Source organism: Equus quagga, chromosome 3 (assembly GCF_021613505.1).
Source record: "Equus quagga isolate Etosha38 chromosome 3, UCLA_HA_Equagga_1.0, whole genome shotgun sequence".
NCBI lineage: Eukaryota > Metazoa > Chordata > Mammalia > Perissodactyla > Equidae > Equus > Equus quagga.
The window spans coordinates 38,930,150-38,957,158 of NC_060269.1; the positions used below are offsets into that span (position 1 = coordinate 38,930,150).

At 43.2% G+C, this 27,009-nt stretch overlaps 1 protein-coding gene across 3 annotated transcripts in view; it reads right to left on the reverse strand.

The window, feature by feature from the left end:
• The window catches only part of GATB (glutamyl-tRNA amidotransferase subunit B), a 74,248-nt gene that overhangs the window by 19,351 nt on the left and 27,888 nt on the right, over positions 1–27,009 (reverse strand). The window contains exons 3-9 of one of the 3 annotated variants that reach the window (XM_046656306.1): positions 26,073–26,186; positions 23,423–23,621; positions 22,862–22,984; positions 13,717–13,830; positions 11,299–11,383; positions 10,560–10,604; positions 8,340–8,529 (exon numbers count right to left, since the gene is read on the reverse strand). In XM_046656306.1, coding sequence (XP_046512262.1) covers positions 8,340–8,529; positions 10,560–10,604; positions 11,299–11,383; positions 13,717–13,830; positions 22,862–22,984; positions 23,423–23,621; positions 26,073–26,186 — 870 coding nt within the window. The remainder of the gene's footprint in view (positions 1–8,339; positions 8,530–10,559; positions 10,605–11,298; positions 11,384–13,716; positions 13,831–22,861; positions 22,985–23,422; positions 23,622–26,072; positions 26,187–27,009) is intronic. The other 2 variants (XM_046656308.1, XM_046656307.1) reach the window with 2 other exon arrangements.

Below are 27,009 nucleotides of genomic sequence, written 5' to 3' on the forward strand. Positions count from 1 at the left end.
CCTTCAGATAGGATAAAATGTCAGAAGACTATCCATTGGACTAGGATGAAGGCTGATTTCTCAACTGCCATTCTTGTTCTGTCTGAGTCACACACCCTGTGAAGCTGATGATAGGGCAGAAATGTGGCTGGGCTATATTTAGAAGTAGAACGACACCTGATAGAGACAGCTGCCCAGTGGCAGACTTAGAGAAGAAAAAGCCCACAAAGTACAAGTTGAAGAACAGCTGGTTATGTGGCAGGGAGTGACCTGGCAGCTACAGGGACCCTAGCTTAGCAATCCTGGGCTCGCTCTCGAGTTCAAGAGTATTTCCTGGACACCAGCTAGACACGGAGATCAGCAGCCAGCCCTGCGGGGAGCCGCACATGGCTGCTGCTGAAAATGATATTAATGATAACAGTTTTAACAGCAACAATAATTAAGTGCCAGTCACTGTTCTAAGTAGGTTCTCTATATTAACTGATTTAATTCTAATAACGACCTTATGAGCTAGGTACTACTAGAACTTTTACAGCTGAGGACACTGAGCACTAAGTGCTTGAGGTCACACAGTAAGAAAGCAGCAGAGCCGGGATCTGAACTCTGCAGGCTGTTCTCTTAACCTCCATGTTATGCTGCCTCTGATGAATGAATGTCACATCCCCGCCTTCCTGGGGGCTGAATCTGAGCACTTACTAGGGCCAGGCACAATATCAAGCAACTAGCTCACGAAAAAAGCACTTTTGCACCACTTTCATTATTTTATTTGAGAACTGCCAGCTGTTCAAAGGTTCTTAACATATTAAAAATGTTGCAAAGGCCCTCAGCAATTAGCGTAGAAATTAGAAGGAGAAAATAGCCAAGTTCACTTTCTGCCTTTGCCAATGTACACCTAAACCATGTGGCACTCTCCACTGTGACATGACACACATCTGTTCCCAGATCAGGGAGGAAAACAGTGGCACATCCCCTGCCCTGGGCTTCCTGGGGATGGGAGGGCAGCCAGAGGCCCCCTGGGCCTCTCTTCTGCATCCCCTCCACACCCTCTCCTCAGAGAAATTACAGTGAGTACACCCAAACCAAGACACTGCCCAATCCTGAAGTACTTTCTGACATTACACAGTAAATCCCATTATCACTCACATAGTTTTGGAACTAAGCATAGGTATTTTATTGCATTCTAACTCGTCTGCCATGGGTAACTTTATACCTAACTGGGCAGGTCATGCCAGTGGTGGGAATAGCTGACAGAAAAGGGGACTCTGCATCTGAGGACTGAATGACAGTGGCTTCAACCGGGTAAGGCTCTCATGTGGCATGAGCATGATGAGTCATTTTGAGGAGGTACCAGCTGGAATTGCATCCATCCCGTGGTAGGGGTGCCAGGGTGAGCAGCCACTGAACATTGCTACAGACCCTGTAAGAAGGCCCAGTATCTGCATATCGATCGGGACTCTGATGTTCTCTTGTTATTCCTGTGAATTTGGTCATTCTTACATGGTAAGAAAAACAGAACACAGACCCAATAACTTTGTGAAAAGCAGCCCTGAAAATAACACCAAATGCTAGTGTTGGGATGGAAATTAGGTAAGGAGGCCCTGAGAGAGTGGTGGTTCTAAGGCAGAAGGCAGAAGTTGTGGTTAGATTAAGGACTGGAACATTCAATAGGGTGGTGAGTTGGATCTAGGATATGAATGAGTCGAATGAGTCCTCCCTCTGCTTTTCATGGAAACAAGAATTGGTTGTGGAAATCTTTCATCGAGCGAGCAAAAAAAATGACTCATCCAGAGAAATCTTCAGGGGGAAAAACACCAGGTAGTTAATTGATGGTGTGAGGCTGGCATAGGAAACATCACTCTTCACTTGAGTACGTCCAGAGGAAGCCAGAATCCTGAACAATCATTGCAACTTTCAAGACTGTGGTGCTCCGTAGAAGCCCTGAAACTGACTCAGAAACACCAAGGGTATGCTCTCCAGTCTGTCTCAAGGAATACACAACTAGAGAGGTCTATAGTCCTATTTGGTGCCCACAATTTCCACCTCTGGGTCATGTTCCCAGCAGTGCTTGAGAGCCCCTAAAATCTGAGCAAAACTCTGGTCCCAACAATTTCACTTGTGCTCTGCTCCCAGCCAAGCCAGGAAGTATAAGCCTCTGAGTTCAACTCAGGGTACCAGTTCCGTTCAGGGAGGGTTCCCACCTATAGCTGGCTTAGACGAATGTGAAAATGAGTTTACATTCTCTGAGACGCATTAACTCCAGGAGAGATGTTGAGGGAAACCAACTTGGGAATAATACTTTCCCTTGGATAATCAAAATCCAAATAATTCAGGTAATGAAAGTTGACAGCAGACAGGCATAATTAGAAGACTCTATCTGCAAGAATGGGACATAACAAGTTCGCTGTCAAGAAATCAATTCTGATTCTAATCGCATCTCCATGTGCCCGAAGCCACTGTCGTCAAACGGTCCCACACGGAGGGAACCTGTGTTACTCAACAGCAGCTCTCTGTTAACTGTCCCAAAAAGGAAATCATCCACAAACAGGAAATCAGGCTTCAGGATGCATTAGGGACAGAGCCCCTGCGAGTCCCCCAGGCTGGCCACGCAGGACTTCACTCCTCCCTGCACGTTTGCCCCAAAGGGCTGGTCCCTGAGGGTAAGACGGCTCTGAGCCCAGAGGATCTTCATCTCTGAAGGCCCCTCATCACTTGCATCTGAAATAAATGAACTGTTGGTTTTGAAGGAGTAAAGTCAGAAGATGCATCTTTTTATTCAACTTTACCAGAACAAAATATTGGTTCTTTTTCCAGTGCATAGACTAACCGTGAAAGCACCCTTAAGCTGGCAAGCACTGGGTGCAATTTTGTAAAATGAAAAGTAAAATCAATTTCGAAAATTGCATGGAGCTGAACTATGGTGAGTGACAATGTTGACCAAACGAATTTTCCTCCAGCAGTAGTCAGAAGATGAGTAGTCTGCTCCCCAGTAATGTGGGCAGTCTAAACCCAGTCAATATGGTTTCAGATGCTTTTTAAAACTATTAGCTTTAAAGTAGTACTACCTATGGGATAGATAGATATTTATGATGGGAAATGATTTTATAAGCAATTCATCCAGAAAGAAAACCAAGTCATTTCAAGCTTACTAGAGACAAAAAGCAAAATTCTCGGAAAACAATCCACTTAACAACCAACCACAGCCATGATCTTTTCTGCTTCTCTGTCCCTTGGAGACACCTTAACCTGTTCCACGATGTCGGAAACAAAGGATTATGACTTTAAATGGGAAATAACCAGCTTGGGAAAATGAAGTTGTTCAAATAAGACCACACAGCTTGAGGCTGCATACAAAGACAGACAGACAGACACATACGGCAGCAAAGGTCATTGATATGGAGGGTCACAATCATGTTTTCCTACAGTCTCAGCGTGGCCGTGCTGGATTTTTCTTAAAATTCTGCCTGCTGTGGCTCTTGATGTGTCAACAGCTCTTTGGTGCCACTGTTCTCCCTGGCAGCATAATCTTGGGAGTCTGCTTGCCTGTATTGAGATTTTTCTAGATTCAGTGAAGATCCTGCTGTGTCTATCATCTTTGGGGTAAATGGGTCATTACCCTCCTCTTTCATCTGGGGAGGGTAACAGTGCCAGTAACCTTTGCAGAGCGCTCCCAGTTCCTAAGAGTCAGAGGTGAGATCTGGAATCAAGAGTGTGTCTCTTACTCAGTGTTTTAACCCATCAGCCCATAGGGCTACTCATGAGAGTTAAAAGCAATGTGGAAAAGATAACGCTCTCCCATTTGACACCAGCACAGGGCCTTGTGGAGAGTATGGCAGGCCCTAAAGAAATACTAAATTGGGGAATGCTATACCATTCCTCCACTGAAATCTCCCAGGACAGATGCAATTGAAATCTTTCTGTCTATTCAGAGTCACCCTGTGAACTCACATGTGTTCCTTACCTAGTGCCTACCATGTGCCGAGTGCCTGACAGGAGGCACCAGGCAAAATCATCCCACAAAACCCACGAACCCACACCCCCTGCCCTATGAAGAGACTCTTCTCAATGATTCAGTCACAAGGAGCCAACTACCTAAGGCAGAAAGTTTAAGAAACAAAATAAATAAAGCTACAGAGGGGAGCTTACATTTCTCTGACTTAAATCTCCTACTTGGAAAATGAACATAATTTCTGCTTTTCATTGAAGTTGACTGATTTTCACCAAATTTAGTAGACAGCACTTGGTGTTTATTTAAAGAGCAGTCTGGCATCTTAAAAACCAAGAGGGATGGTCAAAGTCTTAAACGAACTAGACAGAGGACTGTGCTTCATGAAGCATTAGTGGGACTATACAAAGCACTAATATTAACAAAATTACAAATCACATTCTCTCTATTAAGTGACCCAAAGCCGTAACGAACTTGAAACGTTGCTCCTATTTGGCACTGCGGCACACGATCCATGCAGGCGGGCAGCAGAGATTAGAAATGAAGAGCACGGGCCCTGACGTCGGCCTGGTTTAAACCTGGCTCACCCACAGGCTCAGCGCAGTTAATTAAAGTCTTAGACTCAACCACAGAGGTTGTTTGCTCACCTGCAAGATGGGGAGAGCAACAATACCTACCTCAGAGGGCTCCTGTGACGACAGATTAAAAAGGGTCCCCCGAATTCCAACCCGCAGAGCATGCTGTTAGTGAGCAGCGTCTGTCATGAGCTGCTCAGGAAAGAGACTACAATTCACTTGCATTCCCTGAGTCAGGGAAGGCAGAGTTTAGGAAGAGATGCCCCACAGACATCACCCTGGGATTATTTGCTAGGAAATATGCACATGATACAAACTTGATCATTCTAATAATTACTCTAGGATATACTGACTCAGAGACGGACCCACTATGCTATCAGAATCTCTAATTTTTCAGACTCCTAATACCTGCATCTCAGCTTCCATATTTCTATTCCTTAATCCTTACAACTGAGGTCAGAAATCAAGGCAATTTGACATAAGATAGGGAAGCAAGGTTAGCTAAACAGGTTGAAGTTCCACGTGGGGCAAGATACTTTTTATGTGGCCAGAGGAAAAAATAGTAATACAGGTTTTCTGCTGAGAGGGTATTATCAGAATGGTTTAAAAGAGAAAATCAGAATACAGATTTGATTTAATGTCCTAATGAAACCAGTTCGGTAAACAGGAGTCAGAGACACCAAGTGACTCGCATCTGGTCATGGTATATGGCGTGGTTGCAGCGGCCATCCAGGTCTTCTCGCCCAGAGATCAATGACACGGGGATCAGTCTATGATTTGCTGGGTTGTCAGGAGTGCTATGTATCTGACCTTTGGAAACAGGATGCTTTCATCAAGAAAATTCCTTCCCCCAGGACTCTCACGAGTACTGGAATAGTATCCTACGAGCTCACTCATGCGTCCATCCATTCACTGAACAAATATTCACTGTGCCTACTATGTGCCAGATGCTAAGATAGAATATTATAGAGTTAGAATATAATATTAGAGTTCCGTAAATATCAAGGATAAATTAACAATAGATAATTCAGTGCTTACCACACAATAAAATGACAAGACAAATTAAAGACTGGAGTTAAAATCTGAAGTTTTTTATTATTTGTGGGTAAGGCATGTGTGTGGGGGCGGGTAGGTGCTTAATGCTTAATTTAATAAGCAATCCAAAGGCAGGGAGCAGGGAGCTGAAGCTCTGCAAAGCACACCTCCACTGCTGCTATTTATTTAATGAATACTCCTGGGCACTCTTTAAATTGGAAGATGGTTCATTAGATTTGTGCATCTGCCCTTCTCAGCAATCTGTTGTGTTTCTGATGAAGGCAGGGAAAAATACGAACATATCATTTTCGAGTATGTTATGAGTATCTCAGCTTCCAATGATTACAAAGTCATAGAGACAGCTCAGGATGCCTAATTTCAGAAAAACAATTTGAATCGTTCTTTTTTCCACTCTTATCAAGTTCTCTTCTCACTTATCTTGGAAATTTCAAGTACTAGCCCTTAAAAAAAAATACTACATTATCTGCAAGCCAAAAAAATAAGCATATTTTTAAGATACCAAAAAATAAGTCCCTTCAAAACTGGCTCAAAAATCATCTCCTTGAAGTTTTCTCCTTTTGTCCCAATCAAGTTAATCATCACCTCCTCTAGGCTCCCCTCCTACATCATACATCTGTCTAATGCAATCTGCCTCGGGTGCTGGGTTAGCTGTAGTGTCATATGTGTGTATATATAAACTCCTGGAAACCAAAGAAAACCTCTCCTTTAAAAAAAAATTTTTTTTAAATCTTTGTCCCTATCTCAGTACTTGCTACATATGAGATGCTGATAAAAGTGCTGAACTGAATATATCAAAGGCAGGTTTCCCTAAAGAGGGCCTTAAACTTGAAAACACAAACTCACTCCTCTGCCACGTCTCAGCAGACGTTTATTCAAGGCCTCCTGGGTTCTGGCAGTGGAAGGACGCATGCATGGAGCCTGGGACACAAACACGAATATAAAAATGTCTCTACCCTCAGAGAGCTTCCTCTCAGCAAAGGGAGGCAGACGGTCCCCCATCACATGCTCGTCAGAGGCCAAGTGTGACAATCCTACAGAGATGCTCTCTGAGAGGAGCGTATGTTTTCAGACAGTGCCTTGGACAGAAAGAGCCATATTCTTGGGAGGAGATTCTGAAAGGTCTTTCACTTCTCTTATGAAGAAACCTGATATATAAAAAGAATTCTTAACATATTTACTGGATTCTTCTTGCAAATCACAGTCTTGAGCAAAGAAATGGCCAAGAAACGGGAGCTCATCATTCACGACCTCCAAGGGTCGCCTTTGTCCACCTGGTAGAAGGCCAAATGGAGAGAGGGAACTGACGTCTTTGAGGCTGGGTAGCCTCCGTCCCTGTCCTCGTGTCCCCTATATAATTTGGCAAATATGTTATAAAATGCAGGACTGGAATTTAGCATTTAGTATTTAGTCTGGAATTGATTTCAAGTGGGCTGGAAATTCAAGTGATCAAGATGGTGGGAAAGCTGTAAAAGACTAAAACTCAGTTCGGTTAAATCAATCTAGGAAAAATACATGAGTTGTAAGAGGCTTCAGGTTAAAAGGTGTTCTGTACGAGATGCTGACTAACTGCTTCCTACAGAGATTCGGCATTAAGCACTGTTGATGTGCGAAGCTGTGCTGAGTAACAGAGAGAGAGAGGATGAAACAGTCCTTCCTTCCAGGCGCTGGACAAGATACACCAATGAGTAAGTAAAATACAGCGATATACTCACCACAGAGGCCTAAATAAGAGACAACAGCACCCACAGGAGATAGTGATCTCTTCTGACTAAAGTATGGGAAAATACCTGGTCATGCCTAATCGTTATTGGTAGTAAAAGAGGAGTTTTCATGTGAGACACTCTGGATACTTCTCAAATTAGCTGATTTATAGATGATAAAGAGAAAAATCATTCAACAAACATTTGGTTGCCTACCTTGTACCAGAAATGGCTGAGTTGCCATTATTGAAGAATATAAATATACACATAAATATGTATATCCTGACACCCCTATATATTTATTATTGGTCATTTAAAATGCAAAAGTCCAGAGTTTCCATAGATTCCGCTGCTCCAAAAGATGAGCATGGCATATGCCTGGTCTCTGAAAGATGTGACAGCAGAACTTTCCACTCCTGCCTAACAGACAAGTAGAAGACAACTGTGACAAAATGCTACACTCGCTGAGGCCGTCTCGCTTTAATGTTGCCATGACAGAGAAAGCTGCAAAGCCCCAAGCAGTTTTGAAAAGGCTGGAAAATCCCTAAGCAGATCTCAGTGGCGTCAGAGTCTCTAACGGCCCCCTTAGATGCATCCTCAAGCCTCAAAGGACCGATACTTTTAGTCAGAGTTTTCAGCATTTCGTGTGGAATAAATCTTTTCTTCTGCAATTGGTAAAACAACTGTCTAGCTTTTGAGAACCTAACTTCCTGTCAGACCTTGTCACGGTTCAATACTGCCAGATATCTAGAAAGCCTATACATCGATTTTTCTTCTGTCCCACAGACATATGAGCACACACTCATCCATAACATTTGGACTGTCTTGAGGAAGCCTCCACGGCTCCTGTGAGCAGCTGTTCGTTTCTACACAGAAAAAATGACTGACACGAGATTCTGCTTCATCTTCTGGTTTTATGAGGAGCATTTACTATAAAGGGTAATGAGCAAAGATCATCAGGCCTCGCTCTTCTCAGAACCATCTATCATATAGCCGAAGCAATCTGCCCGCTCCACTCAGGGCCCACTGAACAGCATTACCCGAGCCGCTGAGCTGGGTGTATTTTAGCTTCTGATCAATACTTACCAGTAAGGTGAAGCTGTGTTCCGGCAGCATCCCATACTGTTGGACAAGCTTTTCCCGGGTCACGCTGGGGAGCTCGGGCAGCTGCTCCCGAATCCGGTCAATATCGATCACTTGCTGCGGGTCTGCGCCGGCGGGCAGAGACTCAGTGTCGTAGAGCAGCAGGGGAGGGAGGTTGGGTTCGGGCATAAACCTAGGCAGAGAGAGGAGACCGGGGCCTGACTCTGAAGCATTTGGTTTAACAAGAAAAAAAAAATCTATCAGTAATACGAAAGTTTCTGTGTTTAGATGCCATGTTACTTGCAAATATTTTCTAATGTCCTGTATTATCAACTCTTCCTGGCTCCCAGGAACTAGTTTCTGCACGAGTGTAAATTACAGGTCAAAGCCACCACATCTGCCACTCTCCATGCTTACGAACTCGTGATGAGTGGAAAAGGCACAACACAAGGTGGATGCCACACTGTGATTTGTAATTGTGGATAAAGCATGTATTAGTAATGATGAGCTCGAAAAAAGAAGACCAAATGAGAACCACTTACTTATTAGGGAGAAAGATGACTTTCCCCCATTTTTAAATTTTCACTATTTTTAATAGTATTTGAGTAATAAGCAAAAGTCAAAAGAAAAATAAATACTTTCCTTTTTGATAAGTGGAAGAAACGAACAGATTTTGCTGAAATAAGATGTAGAAGCTAGTGAGAAGGGAGGCAGGGAGGAATAAGTGGAGCACAAGGGACTTTTAGGGCAGTGAAACTATTCAGTATGACACTGTAATGGTGGATATGTGTCATTAGACATTTGTCAAAATCCACAGAATGTACCACGTAAACAGTGAACCCTAAGATAAACTATGGACTTTAGTTAATAATAAGGTATCAGTATCAGTTTATCAATTGTAACAAATGTACCACACTAAAGCAAGACGTTATTAGGGGAAACTTGTGGAGCTGGGTGGGTGGGAGGAGGTAGGAGTTTATGGGGACTCTCTGTAATTTCCACTCACTTTTGTTGTAAACCTAAAACTGCTCTAAAAAAAATAAAGTCAATTTTAAAAAATGTGGAAGCTACACCACTGCATACAATTTTATGAAACAAAGATGTCTCTCCCTCTGTTCTGTTCTAGCACTAACATTTTCTCTCTGCCCACACTTGTCAAAGGGCTAATGGAGAAGCAGGTCATGCAGAACAAACGGTGGCTCCAAGGTAAGAGATTAGAAATGAGAGCAACCCATCACCTGACGGAAGATCTGTGTTACCCGTCAGTCGACTTGCGAAGGCAAGAGGAAACCAAAGGGAGGCTTCCTGAATCCCACCATCTATTAACCTGAGGAGTCGAGCTGACGCCACCAACTAAGCTAAAAGCCAAACTCCATGCTTAGCAAGAAAGCATAAAAACAGAGTAGGGGCAAAACTGAAGAACAAAGAAGTCTTGGGAAGTACAGATTGAATCTAGAATTTCACAGCAACTAAAATAATCTTGACTTTGACAGACGCAGGAGAGGAGGCCTGGAACTGAAGTTCACGCTAAGGTTTCTGTGCCGCTTCTTCCCACATCATGATGCTACATTTGTTCCTCATTGACAGCAATAGTTGCACTTGCATCTTCCTGCACTTCACAAAGGAAAGGTGGGCTAACCTCAACAACAACTCTGTTGCTTAAAACTTCAATCTTTGCAATCGGCTAAACTCAATGGGGAAAAAACAAAAGGTACAGTTTATCTTAAGCCTATCCTTACTATTTGTTTTATTTCTGGGTCTCATATTAAATCCAATTTGTTTAATTTATCAATTAAATAGCATCAATTAACGTTTGAAGGGAAATGCTGTTAACTTACACATCTCTTTTTTCATGGAACATCAATCAGTATTTTACCGAATTTGTTACTGATATAAGAATAAGAACAGCCTAAGCCCCATGCTCAATTGCTATCCTTTTAGCTCAATTATAACAAGTCTGACACAGAGGTGATGAGTGAACAAATGTCTTCCAATAGTTGAATCCCATCAAATAAGGCATTCTGAGGCCACCAAATCAAGAAAATATTCTTTCTATCTCTCAGTACACACATAAAATAGGAGGTCTAGATTCTCCATCATGCAACAACAACGAAAAGTGGTTCCTAAAAACTACCCAGGATCATTACGTTGATCTGTAAGTAGATTTGAAATATGTCCCTGACCCCAAATACAGAATGGTATTTTGACAAGAGGAGTAACCACCTGTAGTCTTGTTTTCCTTCTTTGTCTCTCATCGGTATGGTGCACCTACGATGGATAAATAAGAAAACATTAAACATTGCATGCAGCATTGGCTAGTGTGTCTACACAGAGCGGGCTTCCCTACAATAAAGGACATGGGTAAATTCAAGCTCTTCAGCCTTCCTTGGGAGACACTTACACAACCATATTAAAAAACAACATTAAAAAAGGAGAAATATTTAGAAAGATAATGAAAAAAAGAAAAAGGGAGAAAAGAAAATTCTTCAACCCTTCCAGCTTTTAACCAGCTCAAACTCTATGCTTTTGAGCTTTTTTCAGTCTTCTGCTAAAAGTATAAAATCCTCAAAATTGAGAGTTAGAGAACCAGAGTCACAGTTATCTAAACAGAAAAAGGCACATCTACAACCAGCTCTAAGCTTTCCTCTACCTCTAGCTTAAACTGGTAGAGCTTAAGTATGATAGAATGTGAGGAAGTAAAAATTCTTGCCAAAAAGCAGGTAAGCTGAAAGCAAGGGAAGGCCAGTAGCTAAGACTAAGCGCTTATGTACGAGTCTGGTCCAGTTTAAAACTCTTACCAGCCCTCTTACGAGGGTATATTATATCCCTGTGGGGTACAGTATTTTCCTAATTTTCCTAATAAGGAAACCAAAGCGCAGACAAGCTAAATACCTTCTTCAAGGGTACACGGCTGGCCTGTAGCACCCAGCTGTATTCAAGATGCCCATCAGTGCAAACTCACCCCAGCTTGGAATCAAATGAGCGAGTTTCATTTAGAATTTCACCTCCATTCTCAAGTTCATTGATTTGTCTCTGAATTTCATAGTCTAAGAAAAACAAAGCAATTTAGTACCATATTTTGATTCTTTTCATCTAGTCAAGCAATAATTAGAAATCTTTTTCAATCTTTAAGTCAAGAAATAATTGAGAGAGCTGTTTATAATAATTCTTCCCTTATGTGCTTGCTTTCTTCTCACTCACAGAACGATGGTGCTAGAAAAGGCCTTTTAGGAAGCTCTGCTCCCTCACTTTTTGAGAAAACTCAGGTTCAGACAGCTCAAGCAACCCAGTACAGATTATACAACTTGGCAGAAGAAGGGATGGGACCCACACCGAGGCTTCGTGACCCCACATCTAGGACCGTTGCCCGCCTATCAAGAGTTCTTATCTTGGGATCCATGGATGGGCTTCAGGGTGTTCTGGGACCTCCTGAAATTATATACAAAATGTGAGTGTGTGCATATGTACATTTTTGGAGAGAGAGAGTCCAGAATTTCCATTGTAGTTTCAAAGGGATCTCTGACCCCAAATGATTAGGAGCCACAGCTCTATGCCATGTTCTCTCACCCTCAAACAAGGCAGACTGTGGTAATCAAAACATCGCCACAACTGCTAAGCTCCTTTATGAAAACAGCTTTAGCCTCCCTCGTAATTCCGCCCCCCCCATCACGTACCACCTTCCCTTGCCCAAATCCAAAGTCTTTCATCTGAGCTCATAAGAAGCAGCAACACCAAAACATCTTAGTTTTTGCTCCTCATCTCCCCCTCTCCAATGCTTTCTTCAACTGACATGAGGTGATGGCTAAAAGGCCTGGTGTAGGGAGAGAAACGGGGGGTGGGCGGTGGGAATTATAGGCTTGGAGAATTAAGCCCATAATAGTAAAGCTTTGGTTCTTCCAGTCTGAGTCAGACCACAGGTAGAATTCTATCTCAGACTATTGCTCCAAAGGGTACTTCATAGGACAACTGAAGGTTAGGGACAGCCAAAAATAGGCAGGAGTCTCCTTCATAACTCATCATGGATGAATCTACCTAAAATCTTGTTGCTTGTCTGTTTTTTGAGGTTAACGTCACCACCTCTTAGAATATTGAGTCCCAGAACACTGAATATCTACTAGTGAAGTGGAACTTTCTTCCATTCGTTCAGGCTTCCCCTTCACGAACTTGGACTGGAAGGGTTTTCCCTGACCCAACCTTCCATGGCTTCAGAAGCACGGACTGCGTCTCCTTTTGGAGACAGAAGCATGTCTTCATATGGGACCATCCCCTAACCCTTCCCCTCCCACATATTATCCCTTTGACCATTTTAATGCCTTTGTCCTAAAAATTTGTAGACTCAGAATGTCTTCACTGAGCCTGGTAGATCATTTCAGGTTCAGATAATACGGTTTTATACCAGACTAGAAAATCTTTTCTGTATTGTTTTTAATACTTTTCTTGACAAGATCCGGGACTCTACTCAACATTTTGGCTGTAGCAACACATTCAGTTGTCTTGTGGTCTGTGCACCTCAAAGGGGTGACTTTAAATTCTACCTCCTCTCTTCCTCTCTAGAGCCCTCTGGTTTTAAAGAATATTTTTATTCTCTGAGATGTCTTCCCCTCAGATTCACAGTCAGCAATTCCTGGAGGACTGCCCCAGATGTTCATCTCGCTCAACTGTTCTATTTTAATTATTATTATATATTTGTTAACACTGAAATACCCACAGCATGTACTCCAACAAGACCAATACTTGATTACATAGTCGCATACAATCTATTAGCAAAAACAGTAAAGAGCAGAAAAACATATTGACCAATTAGGTCAAATTGTGGCCAATCTGTAATGAGAAAATATGACATTATAAAGTTCAGGCTCATCAGAAAGAATGTGGTAAGTGGAAAACAGAGCTACAGTATTTTGCAGATCCTCCAGCAAAGAGGTGGAGTCTATTTCCCCTTCCCTTGAGTCTGCTTTGAATTCAATCTGCTTTGACAGACTATCCTGGAAGAGACACTGTGTGAGTTCTAGAGCTTTGGACTCAAGATGCCTTGAGGCTTCTGCCTTCATCCTCCTGGAATGCCCCACTGCGAAAGAAGGCCCAGGCTAGGCAAGCAAATGAAGAAAACGAGGCAGACAGAGACACCTAGCAGACCCGCAGTACCAATGCCCCTACGTGTGAGTGAGGTCATCTTAGATCCTCTGTTTCAGCTGAGCTGCCAGCTTCCCACAGCTACATGAGTGAGCTGAGGCAGGACTAGCAGAAAAACCACCCAATCCAAAGAACTGTGAAAACTGAAATGGTTATTATATAAGCCACTAAGGTTTGGGGTGGCTTGTTACATAGCAAAAGATAACTGATACAAAGAGGTACATCAGGAATAACAGCTGATATTCACCTATTGCTTTGGCCAAGAACCTGGCACTGTTGAGATTCTTCACTTCAGTTCGAACGCCCAAAGGCTCTCCAGGATGATGCACAGATATATTGGCATCCACTCTCAACTGGCCCTCTAAAAGGAAAGAAAAAAGGCAACTCTCTAGAAATTCTTTTAGGCAACATGGTCTTTTTAAGGTAAAACAGTGTCCAGGCAAGCAATATCTAACTCTACTTGCTGTTTGTATGGTTGGTCCTGAAGTACATGGCTGGTACTGCTGTCCACTGAAGAGAATTACAGTCCCAAGGCATTGGGGCATTTGTGTGTGTATCTGTGTGTGTGTTTGTGTGCGCTTCTGCACAAGCAGGAAAGAGGAGAAATTTTGGATTTACCAGCTGGGGAAATCTAATTTCTTTTGTGCCAAATAAGAAAAACAACACTGTTAAAATGGAGATTTACTCTGCAGTTTTATTCTGAAGTTTTTTTCAAAGTGTCAGAGCTGGGTTGGGGGGAGGGCCTCGGAAATGATCGTCTGATAACCCTACACTGCTCTCCAATGGAATGTGGATTTCCAACAGCGATTCCAGGAAATTTATAAGAGAGTCCTTGAGAATTTACAGCTCAAGGGCAAGAGCCAGAACCCTGGGCTTTTTCCTTCCTCGTCCTGCAGGTACTGTAATCTCTTCCTTCCACAAACATGACTCTGAATCCTTCCTGATTGCTGAGGATTTGCCGCAGCAGACAGTGCTGGTAGGCAGAGAGTCTGTGGGGGGCCGTCCCCATCCTGGACCTTCTCCGACCCCGAGAGCCCCCGCAGATTAGGAGCCATAACCCCTAAGGAAGCAAGCGGTTTGTGGAGGGCACTAAGAGGCCCTTGAGGAGAAGGAGGCAAAATCCCAAGACAAACAGGGAGATGAAGATAAGAAATAATCACGTTTTACACCCTACAAGGTAAAGCTCAAATTCTCTATTCTCCAATTTCGATTACAATATTTATACTAAGACAGAACACAACACAATGAGAAGACAAACTGCTGGATTTTTATTTTCCTGGGCAGGTTTTTAAACTAAAAAGTAATCTGACAAACCGGGATGTTTTGATGAGCTGAATAAATAAATTCATTTTCCAAGATTCCTCAGCAAAAGCATATTAACATAATAAAATAGTATACATAAATTCCACGCCAAGAAAAGGAGACCCTTGGAGGTCGTCTCTGTCATTCCTCCACGGCTGAATGGGGGAATGGCGGTCTCCCCAGAGCTTGAGGAGGAGCTCCTCCTCTTGAGGTCTGAGGAGGCTGCCGGCCACTGCTTGCCTTGCTCTCCACTCCTTCCCTCAGAAAAGGGAAAGAGCTCACCCACCCTCGGCTCCAAGTGCCACCCATGCCAACAGTCAGGGAAAAGGTGACTTTCGGTCCAGAAAATACTCTAGCGTGGACTTCTAAACATTTTTTATGAAATCCTGTAGCACCTTTGGGACAATTTGTGCTTACCCGCATCTCAAGAAGTCCCCACCACTACTAACATCACCAGATTCTTGGTCTAGGAACCTTCTGGTCATCTTCTGCTTCTGTTTTCTTTACCCTTTATATCCAAACTGACAACTAGATCCTATCAGTTCTTCCCTTCAAACATCCCTCATATCTGGCATTTCCTCTCCATTTCCACTGCTGCCACCCTCGCCTGAGGAACTTCAGGCCCTGGTTACAGAAGAGCATCCTGACTTAACACCGCAAGCCCTCCTTGTCCAGTCACCTACAACGTGGCTATGACTTTAGCCTGCTATAACATGGTTTTCATCATTCCTGTTGCTTGCTCAAGTGTATAGCCAGCTCCTGCTGGATCATCTCATCTCCCCTGCTTGGTATTCAAGAGCCCTCATCTGGTTTTCGTTGACATGACCCACATTTTCTACTACTCATTCCATGAGAAAGCTCTCCTTTAATCAGAGGAGCTTTCTGCATACAAGACCCTGTCTACTCTGCTGGCTCCTGTACATTCTCTTTATCAGTGTTACTGTCCCTTCTTCAACCTCTGCTCAAGCTTCAAGGTCTCACTTAATTGTTACCACCTTCTCCTCCTAGAAACTCATATCCATAAGCTAGCCACCACTGGTGGCTCCTCTGAATTATTAGAATATACACAATGAATACCACAGAATTTAGCACATGACTATAGTCTTTTTTGAATTAATCTTATCTTTAAGACCAGAATGGAAGGCCCTTGAGGACCCAGATTTTAAATCTTTTTTTAAATCTCCACCTCTCTTGCCTTAAGTTATCTCTTCTCCTACTCTTCTCTCCCACATCAGTCATTAATCTCTCTTTCTCAGCATTACTTCTTTTTCTTTTTGCAGGGGAAGATTCGCCCTAAGCTAACATCTGTTGCTGATCTTCCTCCTTCCCCCACCCCCCTCCCTGAGAGTCCCAGTACATAGCTGTGTATAGTTGTAAGTCCTTCTAGTTCTTCTATGTGAGTGGCTGCTACAGCATGGCTACTGACAGATGAGTGGTGTGGTTCTATGCCCAGGCCACCCAAGCAGAGCGTGCCAAACTTTAAGCACTAGGCCCATCAGGGCTGGCACTCAGCATTACTTCTGATATATACATATGCAATAGGATTTCTCATTAAAAAAACAAACTGAAAACCAAAAACCTACTCCCTTGAACCCAATTCTCTCCTCATCAGTTATTCAGCTATGGTTTCTCTGATTTTCTTTTCAGCAAATCCTCTTGAACAAGTTTTGTTTGTTAGTTAGTTTGTTTCTTGCACATATTGTCTCCACCATCTCACCTCCCATTTACTCCTAAACCCACTTCAGGTTGGCTTCTATGCCCAGCTCTCTGAAAATGCCTCGTCAAAGTCACCAAATCCAAATCCAACGCAGGATACCTTGTCTTCACCTCAGCAGCATGTGACATACCAACTAATCCTGCCTTCTTGAAATATCTTCCTCTCTCGGCTGCTGAGATTTTATGCTCTCTTGGTTTCTCTCCTATCTCCCTGGACACTCTATTTCCATTTCATTTGCTGGTGTTTTCTTTCCCATCCAAACTCAGGACTGTCTTCTTCATTTACACTCTCTGTAGGGGTACATGGTTTTAAATACATACAATCCATGTGCTGATAACTCCTAAATTTCTCTCCTCAGCCCAGACCTCTGCTCTGAGCTCCACACTGACCTTCAATATCTACTTGACACCACCTCTTGGAGGTCTCACAGGTATTTCAATTTCTAAAACTAAATCCTGAGTAGCCCTTCTACAAAGCCATTCTTGTCCTCATCTTCCCAGTTTCAGTAAATAGCACCACCATTTAGCTTCTCAAACTTCCTTGAAGGCATCCTTGATTTCTTCCTGCCCCTTGCCTTCCATACTGTTAACAAACCCTGTTATGTCTAAAAGCCATCTTGAATCTACTCATCTTGATCTCTCCACCTTCACTGACACCAGCCCTGTCCACACCCTCTTTCATCTGAACTATTGCAAAAGCTTCTTATGGCCTCCTTGCTCCTACTCTTACCCTTCTGAAATCTGCTTTCCACAGAGCGGTTTTCTAAAACATTAAACAGTCCCTTGCTTAAAAGCCCCTCAATGACTTCCCACTGCACTTGGAATGACATCCAAACTTCTTACCAGCGTTGGTAATCTACCCCTTGCCTATCTTTTCTGACTTCTCTGATGCCATATTCCCCTGCTCCTTACGCCTCCGCTCCAGTCGGCTTCTTTACCTCTGTGACCTCAGAGCACATTCTGAGCTTTTTCTCCTCTCAGGGACTTTGCCTTGCTGCTCCCTGAGTGTCCATGCCCTAGTTCTACGCTGGCTGTGGCCTGGGGTCATCCTTCAGGTCTCAAATAAATGCTGCCTCCTCTGAAAGGCCTGTACCTTCCAATGTTATGCTTTATCATGGCACCCTATTTATTTCCTTAATGCACTTATCTCTATAATTGTTTTATTTGTTAATGTATCTTTCTCCCTTGTGAATATAAGCTCTGTGTAGCAGGAACAATGTCTTTTTCAGTGCTCTATTCAGAACCGAGAGCTGGGTCTGGCACATGGTAATTGTTCAATAAATTAATACCTTGTTGAGCGAGCCAAAACTCTGGTATTTTCCTGAACAATAAGCAGACTGGTTACTGTCTCACCGTAGGTTCCTGACAAGTTCTAAAGTTCTGTCTGAATAGGACTAATCTACAGCTGGAATCATCTCAAAGGCCCATTCAGCTCAAAGGAAACTTCCAAAGTCCACGGGGCTCTGCTCAACCAAATCCCAATACTTGGGAGACAACTTTTTTTTTTTTAATTGAGTTATTGATAGGTTACAATCTTGTGAAATTTCAGTTGTACATTAATGTTTGTCAGTCATGTTGGAGGTACACCATTTCACCCTTTGTGCCCACCCCCCACCCCACCTTTCCCCTGGTATCCACTAAACTGTTCTTAGTCCATAATTTTAAATTCCTCATATGAGTGGAGTCATACACAGATTGTCCTTCTCTCGCTGGCTTATTTCACTTAACATAATTCTCGCAAGGTCCATCCATGTTGTTGCAAATGGAATGATTTTGTTCTGTTTTGCAGCTGAGTAGTATTCCATTGTATATATGTACCACATCTTCTTTATCCATTCGTCTGTTGCTGGACACTTAGGTTGCTTCCATGTCTTGGCTATTGTAAACAGTGCTGCAATAAACATTGGGGTGCATAGGACTTTTGGGATTGCTGACTTCAAGCTCTTTGAATAAATACCCAGTAGTGGGATGGCTGGATCGTATGGTAGTTCTATTTTTAATTTTTTGAGGAATCTCCATACTGTTTTCCATAGTGGCTGCACCAGTTTGCATTCCCACCAGCAGTGTATGAGGGTTCCTTTTTCTCCGCAACCTCTCCAACATTTGTTGCTATTAGTTTTAGATATTTTTGTCATTCTAATGGGTGTAAGGTGATATCTTAGTGTAGTTTTGATTTGCATTTCCCTGATGATCAGCGATGATGAGCATCTTTTCATGTGCCTATTGGCCATCAGTATATCTTCTTTGGAGAAATGTCTGTTCATGTCTCCAGCCCATTTTTTGATTGGGTTGTTTGATGTTTTGTGGTTGAGTTGCAAGAGTTCTATATATATTATGGATATTAAGCCTTTGGGGAGACAACTTTTTTTGAACTCAGGGAGCCTTGAATTGGACCTCACCTGCTTTTAAAAACGAAACCATCTTTCACAATTTAGAATTCTAATTTGGAAAGGGAATAAAAGCATGAATTTCAGTCTCTCCCAGAGAAGACCATACTACATAAATGTCTGAGAGGAATCATTTAGTATCCTGCAGTGTTGAAAGAGAGTTCACTAGCCTGGATTCAAATACAGTATCAAACATTAACAAAAGACATTCTATCCAGGGAAGACAAAATACCTCTTAAACAAATTAAGTTAAATTGCCTCAAGTGCGCAAAAGCCTTACCAGTCAGGTTTACTTCAATGCATTCTGCAACACTGAGGGAGGGCCTTGGTTCACACATCACGAGAATGTTATTAAGCTCAATTTCTACCCTCCAGAAGTAGAGGTTTGTAACAGCAAAACTAAAAAACTATACCGCTGAGCACAGTGATATGGTGCAGTCACATATTTTTTTTCTAAAACACATTCACACATCAGAGATATAACATCAGGAGAGAAAACTGTTTCTGTAAACAGCAGGGGCCTGAGAAGTTAGTGAGAAGGTCTGTTAAGCTATCTCATTCTGATGGATGAATACTCTCCAGAACTTAAATAACAAGGTTTGACAAAAAAAATAATAATGTGACCAAATTTTATCAAACATATTTCACACAGCTTATTCATCCAAAATGAGTGGTGATTCCGCAGAAGTAATACTATTTATTCTTGTTAATAAAAGCACCCAACCTTGACTGAGCACAGGCCATCTGTCAGGACCTGTGAGCAATTTTATACACTTTACCACATTCATTCCCTACAATATAGCTTCAACGACAAAGCCACTTAGGCATCCTTTAGGCATTTCAAACTTCCATCCAACACGGAATTCCAGATTGCCATTCCTCTCCCAATCTTCCCTATCTCAGTAAAGGGTGACACCATCCAGCTGCCCCAACTCTATCTGAAGACTAGGATGACTTCCTTTCCTCTTTGGTGTCTTCCTTTAAAGTATAAGTACAGAAAGTGAGGCTCAGAGAAATCAAACACCTTGCCCAGGTTCCTTCAGCTAGACGTGTAGGCCAGGATTCCAACCCAGGTCTGGGACCTCAGCACCCTCAGCACCCATGCTTTGCTACACTGCCTCTCTAAGCCATTATCTATGGCTGTTATGACAGTGTCATCGCTGCCACTAGGAAGCAGTGTTGTTGCGGTGCTTAAAGAAAGGGCTCCTGGAGTCGGGCATACCTTGGATCAAATTCCAGCTCAGTCACTTCCTTGGGCAAATAACCCAACTTCTCTAGGCCTCAGTTTCCTACCTGTACAACAGGGATAATAATACCTATCTCTCAGGAATGTCATAAAGTTTAAATGAGATGATAAATTAATTTTAAAAAATGTTTAGTGAACCAATGAGCACTACTAAATGTTCAAACTGGCAGATATCATTATCATGGAAATATTTAGTACGTCTACATCAAGTACACATTCAACTCAAGAGACTGCCTTGAGGATCTCAACAGTGGCAGACATCCACTGAGAAGGAAATGACTTTTGGAACCTGGGCTGAGCTGGTCCATGCTCATTAGCAAAACTATCAGGAACTCACTGAATCACAGCCCAGAGCAATGTAAGAGTCATTCCAAAGCATGCTGGGGGTCCACGGGTCCTCCCTAGGGTGGTCCTCAGTTCCCAGGCTGCAGTCTCCACTGCTGACACACAGTGGTCCTACGGTCGGTCGTGGGACAGCAGAATGAGCAAAGGGCTCGGGGCAGATAAAATGCTAACAGCATAAAAGCTGGACCCCCACAGACTCCAGGCAGACCTTCAATCCCCAGAGCACTGTATAACAACCAGAGCAACTCTGCTGCTGTGCTAGGGGCAAAGCTGTTGGATTTGTATTTAAAAGCAACAAAAAGTGTCACAACAAATGCGATTTAATGAACCCTCTCAGCTGTCACTGACTGATGAGTTCTTGCGTTATGGTTTATTTCTTGGCAAGGTCCCAGATGGGACTATTTCTCAGCTAACAGGTGGCCTGTTTATTATTCCATAAGTTTGGTAGGAAACAGTTATTTTGAGGAAGAATGGAATAATAAAAACTTTTTTAAAGCAACAGAGAATCAACACTCAGTGCATAAATGGATAGCCATTCAAACTGCCCATATTTCATTTATGTTCTGGGGGTAAAAAAGCAGCATGAGCCATAAACCTAAAATGGAGAGCGCTTTTATTCTAAAACAGAGCCTCACTTCTATAACACAAATTTGTAGGCAGCTAACCTTTACACCACTCAAACTTATGTGGCTGTGTTTTTCCAGTCTTTGGCTTAAAGAAGATAGCAAATCAGCAAGTTCTGTCTCCAAATTCAACTTGTACCAGGGCTCTGATGTTACAATTTGTTGCTTGTAAGACGTCCCATGTGACAAATGTGGCATTAGAAATTCAGAAGTCCCTTTGTAACATGCAAATATATTATGAGACATAAAAAGGTTGGTAAATAGCATTATAAACTGGTAGAGAGATGAAGCATCATAATCACTGGTATTTACTTGCACCCACTGGACCACTTATGATGGTTAATTTTATGTGTCAACTTGACTGGGCCATGGGGTACCCAGATATTTGGCTGAACATTATTCTGGGAGTGTCTGTGAGGGTGTTTCTGGATGAGATTAACATTAGAATGGTAGACTGAATAAAGCAGATTGCCTTCCCACTGTGGATGGGCCGCATTCAATCCGCTGAAGGCCTCAATAGAAAAAAAGGCTGAGTAGGGGGTAATTTGCTCTCTCTACTTGTCTTGGAGCTGCAACATCAGTCTTCTGCCTTCGGACTTTTACAGCATTGGCTCTCCTGAGTCTCAGGCCCTTGGACGTGGACTAGAACTATTCCACTGGCAATCCTGGAGCTTGCTCTCCTGCAAGAGCTCTCCTGCACTGACTCTCCCGGAGCTTGCTGACTGCACATCTTAGGACTTCTCAGCCTCCATAAGCACATAAGCCAAGTCCTTATAATAAATCTCTTATATATAAACACACATACGTATTTTTATAACACACACACACATTCTATTGGTTCTGTTTCTCTGGAGAACCCTCACTAACACACCACTGTACTGAGTACAGATCAACAACTGCATATGCAGAACTTGTATCCTTCCTCCACTCTATCAGGGAGTGCTCTGCGGGCGGCAATTTTTAAAAAGCCCCTGGGAACAGAAAACAGTGGAAAACCATGGGAGAAATGAACTTCCAGGGACTTCAGGACCAGCAAGGCAGCATTAGGAAGGGACCAAGGCAGCGAGCCATGAAGAAACTGAGTTTGACCAATACTCAATCAATCTTTATATCCAGTTTAATCCAATGTAATCAATGATATCCAGTTTGCTTGGTCTCAAGGGTACAAGTATTTTTTTCTTTGTTTAATTTCTTACTATATTTCTACTGAACTTAAGATTTTATTTCAAAGTTAAAGTTTTGTGAAATCGTAACCTTAGCTTATAGTTGCTAGAATTTGGCTTCAGCTGTACATGGATGAAAATTCTACAAAAGATGGAAAAGAAAGAGACCTAACGGAAAAGCATCAAACAGCAAAAACCTGCCACCCACACAGCACTCACAAACTAAGAGTTATTCTGGGTAAACACAGCTTCTCCCTTCTGAGAAAGATGAAACTGTTCAAACACATTATTTTATTAATCCTCAACATTTTGATGCATGAAGCCAGCAGAAAGCATCTAGTCCTTTGCCTCGTAATCTCACCTTCTTGGGCTTAGTCTCTCTGCACTGTTGTTTGTGTGTTTACCATGGTTGGGTGCTCAGAAAAGAATCCAAGGAAAATTCTAAGAACAAACAAAACAAAACAAAACAAACAAGAGTGCAAAAGGCTGAAAAAAGGAGGTATACCACCTCAATGTAGCTGATGCAGAGAACAAAACTCCAGTGAGAAGAGAGCCTGGAAGCAGAAAGGGAGGAGGTAAAGGAGGAGGGACACAGCTCCTGCGGCTTCACCTGCCATATTTGCCTGGCTGGTCCCCAGGGCTTGAAGTATCAGCTGCAGCTCCCTGACTGCTGTTGCCGCCTCTTCTCCACAGGACATATCGGGCTCCAGGACCACTTCCAGCAGGCCAACTCCTACCAAAGAGAGGCAGGGTCAGTCTGACTGGAGCTCTCCAATTGGATCAGCAGATAAGTTAGGCCGAAGTCTCAGGAAAACCCTGCGTTACTGAAGGACTCTCAAAGTGGGTTCTAGACTCTGAATTGTTTCTCTCTTCCCCCTACATTTTGATTTTTAACTTTGGTTCATTTCTTTAAAGGCCACTTAAGATGTCCAGCTGTTGGGTCCGTGACTAGGTAGCTACATCTGCCTCATTTTAGGGGTGGATTATTAGCAAACCCAATAGTAATCACAGTTCAAGCCATGCTCTCTAATCAGCTATGCCAACACCAAAGCTGATATTTTCATCTCCATCTGTCATGTTCCTGGGCCTGTTTCCTCACTTGGGTTGGGAGAACTCTGGAGGAGAAGAGAGGTGGCTGGAAGGAAAAATAGCGGAAAATCTCCAAGCCTACCCGCCCTGTTCAAATCAATGAGCGTCTGAGAGCGCAGGTCATCGTGGAGGCTTTTGCCACTGTCTTGCTCCAGCTGGATCTGCTTGACCCTCGCTGTCTTGTTGATCACCTGACTCCGGTTCTTGCCTGCACAGAAGCTGTACATCAGGCTCCCATTCACAGCGATTGGGAGCCTTTGCTGGGTAATTTGGTAGCCTGCCTGCACACAAACATGGGTTACACAGTCATTAGTCCAGATATAAAAGCTAGGTCCAGTTTACTATTGCTTTTAATGTCACAAAACTACAGGCTTACTTAAAAACACAACACAACAAAACAAAAAGAAAAAAGGAAAAGGAGAAGAAAAATTAGTTTATGCACTGCAGCCATAATTTAGTCTGGCCTCTTCTGGCTTTTCCCATCCCCCTTTGCGTTCCCTGCAGCCCCCTACCCCCAATAATGATGCAACACACAACACGAATCTCATCTTCCTTACCAAAGTACCATTTTGGGGAATAACAATAATCTCACTGTCAGAGACCTCTAAGAAAAGAATTTATTGTTTCCACTTAGCTCATTAGCCTAAACCCCGCATCTGATTACTGGGCTCCTGACAGAACCCCCCTTATTGGGAAGTGCTGGCTAAGCATTCTGCCATCTACTCTCAGCGGGGCTGACAGAAGTTGCTGGTGCGCTTAAGCTTGTTTTGTTCCTGCTCTGTAAGCTAACCACGCATGCCAGCTGCCCTCCCTGACCCAACTTCCCTGCTCCTCTAGCCAAAAAACGCTGTGACACTCACACGCGGCTAATGGAAAGTACGCAGTACTGACATACTGATGGGTGTTGCAGGGAATCCCTCACCTCCTTCTAAGTGGAGAGGAAGAATTACTTTCAAATGACACATGCATCATCAACACACACTGAAGATATGGCGGGTCAACACGGAGAACTGGAGAGAAACAGAGTAACAGCTGAAGCATCTGAAGCATCTGCAGCGTCTGTGGTCCAGACACTGTCCTCAGTGCCTTACCCACTTTAACCCTCATGACAACCCTATGAGGGAGGTACAGGGCCTTGCCCAAAGCCACAGAGCTAGTAAGTACTAACATCAGGATTTCAACTCAGATGGTCTAGCTCCAGAGTCTGCGCTCCTAGTCAGCAGGCCAGCATTTTTCAAACTCTAGCTGCATCTGAATCACTCAGCAGGCTAATCAAAACTCAGACTGTCTGGCCCCACCTGACGAGTTTCTGATTCCGCAGGTCTGGGGAGGCACGTGAGAATTTATATTTCTAACAACTTCCCAGGAGATGCTGATGCTAGTGGCCTGGGGAACATACTTTGAAAACCACTGCATTAGGCCAACTCATTCCCTGGACTGAAATAGGAAGTCTCAATTTGTAAAAATTAAATTCTGAGCAGGGTTGTCAGAAAAAACACAGGATGCTCAGTTAAAGTCCAATTTGAATAATTTGAATAAATTGTTTATTCAGATAAACAACAAATACTTCTTTAGCATAAGTATGTTCCATGTAATAATCTGAATAAATTGTTTATTCAGATAAACAACAAATACTTCTTTAGCATAAGTATGTTCCATGTAAGATTTAGCAAGACTAACCCTAGATTATCTGAGCTACCTGGGCTAGAGAGAAGAGAAAGCCACAGATAATCAAAACATCTCATTTTAGTCACATATTGGTCAGTCTCCCACCTTAACCAAACTGGTTACCACTTTTAAAGATGAAAAAACGCAGTTTAATTCTCTCCATCCTACTAAGCAGCATAATTTGCTAAAAGGCTGGCAGCCAGAGGGGAAAAGCAGCAGCAATTGGAGAATTCAGGTTCTAACTGCATTTTTATTTAATTTTACTCCTGCCCTCACCCATTAAAAACATTAAAAAACAGCTCACCCTAATCTTCAGTTCAAGGAGAATAATGTGAAGCCACATTGTCACTACTGTTTTTCTAAATCTGAAGGAGGGCCATACTTACTATCAGAGGCTCAGATAGAATTAAACATTATTTTAGGAAACACACTCAACATCACAGTTTTGGTTCAGTTCAATATTATGAAAAATTGGCTGTAGTTCACACTGGCTTCTCTTAAACAAACTTTCTAATTTTAAGGAGAAAGCAGGTTAATATTGGGTTTACTGCTCAGCCAATTACTGCTGTTAGTCAGGCTTCTGGTGCATGTTTCTGCTTATTAGTGTCCACTGATTTACCCCTTGTGAGATGACAGAAGTGTCTCCAACGGAGACAGTCCTATTATTAGGAACTTAAGCTTAAAAGAGGGACGCTCTCACTGTCTACAGAGCTACAGTATGCGTTTACCACGGCATCAGCCACAAAGTTAGCTTTTGTCCTAACAGGCAATTAGCAGCAAACACCACGGCTGGGCCGAGCCTGAGAACACTGGCGGCTTCTACTCCCCGTTCAATTATGAGCGAGCCACCAGAAGCATGAGGCTAAGGAAGGAGTCAGCAATCAGGACAATCACATCCAATCTAGCAAACGTCGGGGGGCACCTGCCTTCATCAGGGCTGGCCAGAAGTGCCCGCTGAGACGGACAGAGCTCTGACTGCAAACAGGAGAGGCACAGCCAGCCTCCCTTGCTCCAAACCCCCAGCACTGAGCACGCACAGAGGGCGGGTCACAAAGCATACTTACAGGGAGGTCTGCATAGAAGTAGTGCTTCCTGTCAAACAAGGACTTCTTGTTTATGCGGCAGTTCAGCGCCAGGCCTGTCATCACCGCCGCTTCTACGCACCTCCTGTTGAGAACCTATGGAAACACGACACACAGCTCCTCTCAGATCCACAGATCTGAACAAATGTTTCTCCCACACGCTGACATCCTCCCTGAATATTCAATTTGGCCTTCAACGGGCATTATCTCTGGTTCTCTGTGTGGGCAGCTCCAGTTCACAAGCTAACTCTGTCTCTCTGGAATCAGGAGAAGTTCATATAAAAAAGAAAATACATGCAGCGGTGGGTCACCCTGGGTATTTAATAAACTGCTACATCGGGATCCTTTCCCCCAATACCTGACATCAAAGTTAACAGGGAAGGTCCCAGAAAAGCTCAGTAGAGTGGTTACTACATGGAATAAAGTTAATCTCACTCCCTCTGCAAGCAGAACAAGGAGCTGGTCAGAATACATGAGAGGCATTGATTCCTGAGAGGAGAGTCCAAGAGGCAGCTCACAAACAACATCAGTGAGGTTGGAAAACACCTTGACAGAGAAAGAATGAACTTCTGGAAACTACAGGGCTGTAGCCACTCCCTCAAAGCTAGGAAGGTGGGATGCCTGCCTCCACGCTTTCAGTCCAGGCCTGGCCCAGCCCCTAAAAGTGGAGCCTGAGCAGGCCCTACGCCCTGACTCTCCCTGAGCTGCTGGTCCCTCCAGAGGCCCTCGGAGCTGAGGAGTTCCTCTGGATCCCACACTGCCCACTGTCAGGAGCGAATGACCAAGAAATGACTAGTAGACCCCCTAGCCCAAAAGGGTATGAACAGCTTTTAAGAACTCTGGGGTGGGGGTGGGGGTTGGGAATAAGACAGACAACTAGAGACAAGGAGAAAGGAGCATTAGGTTCTGAAGTCAGGTC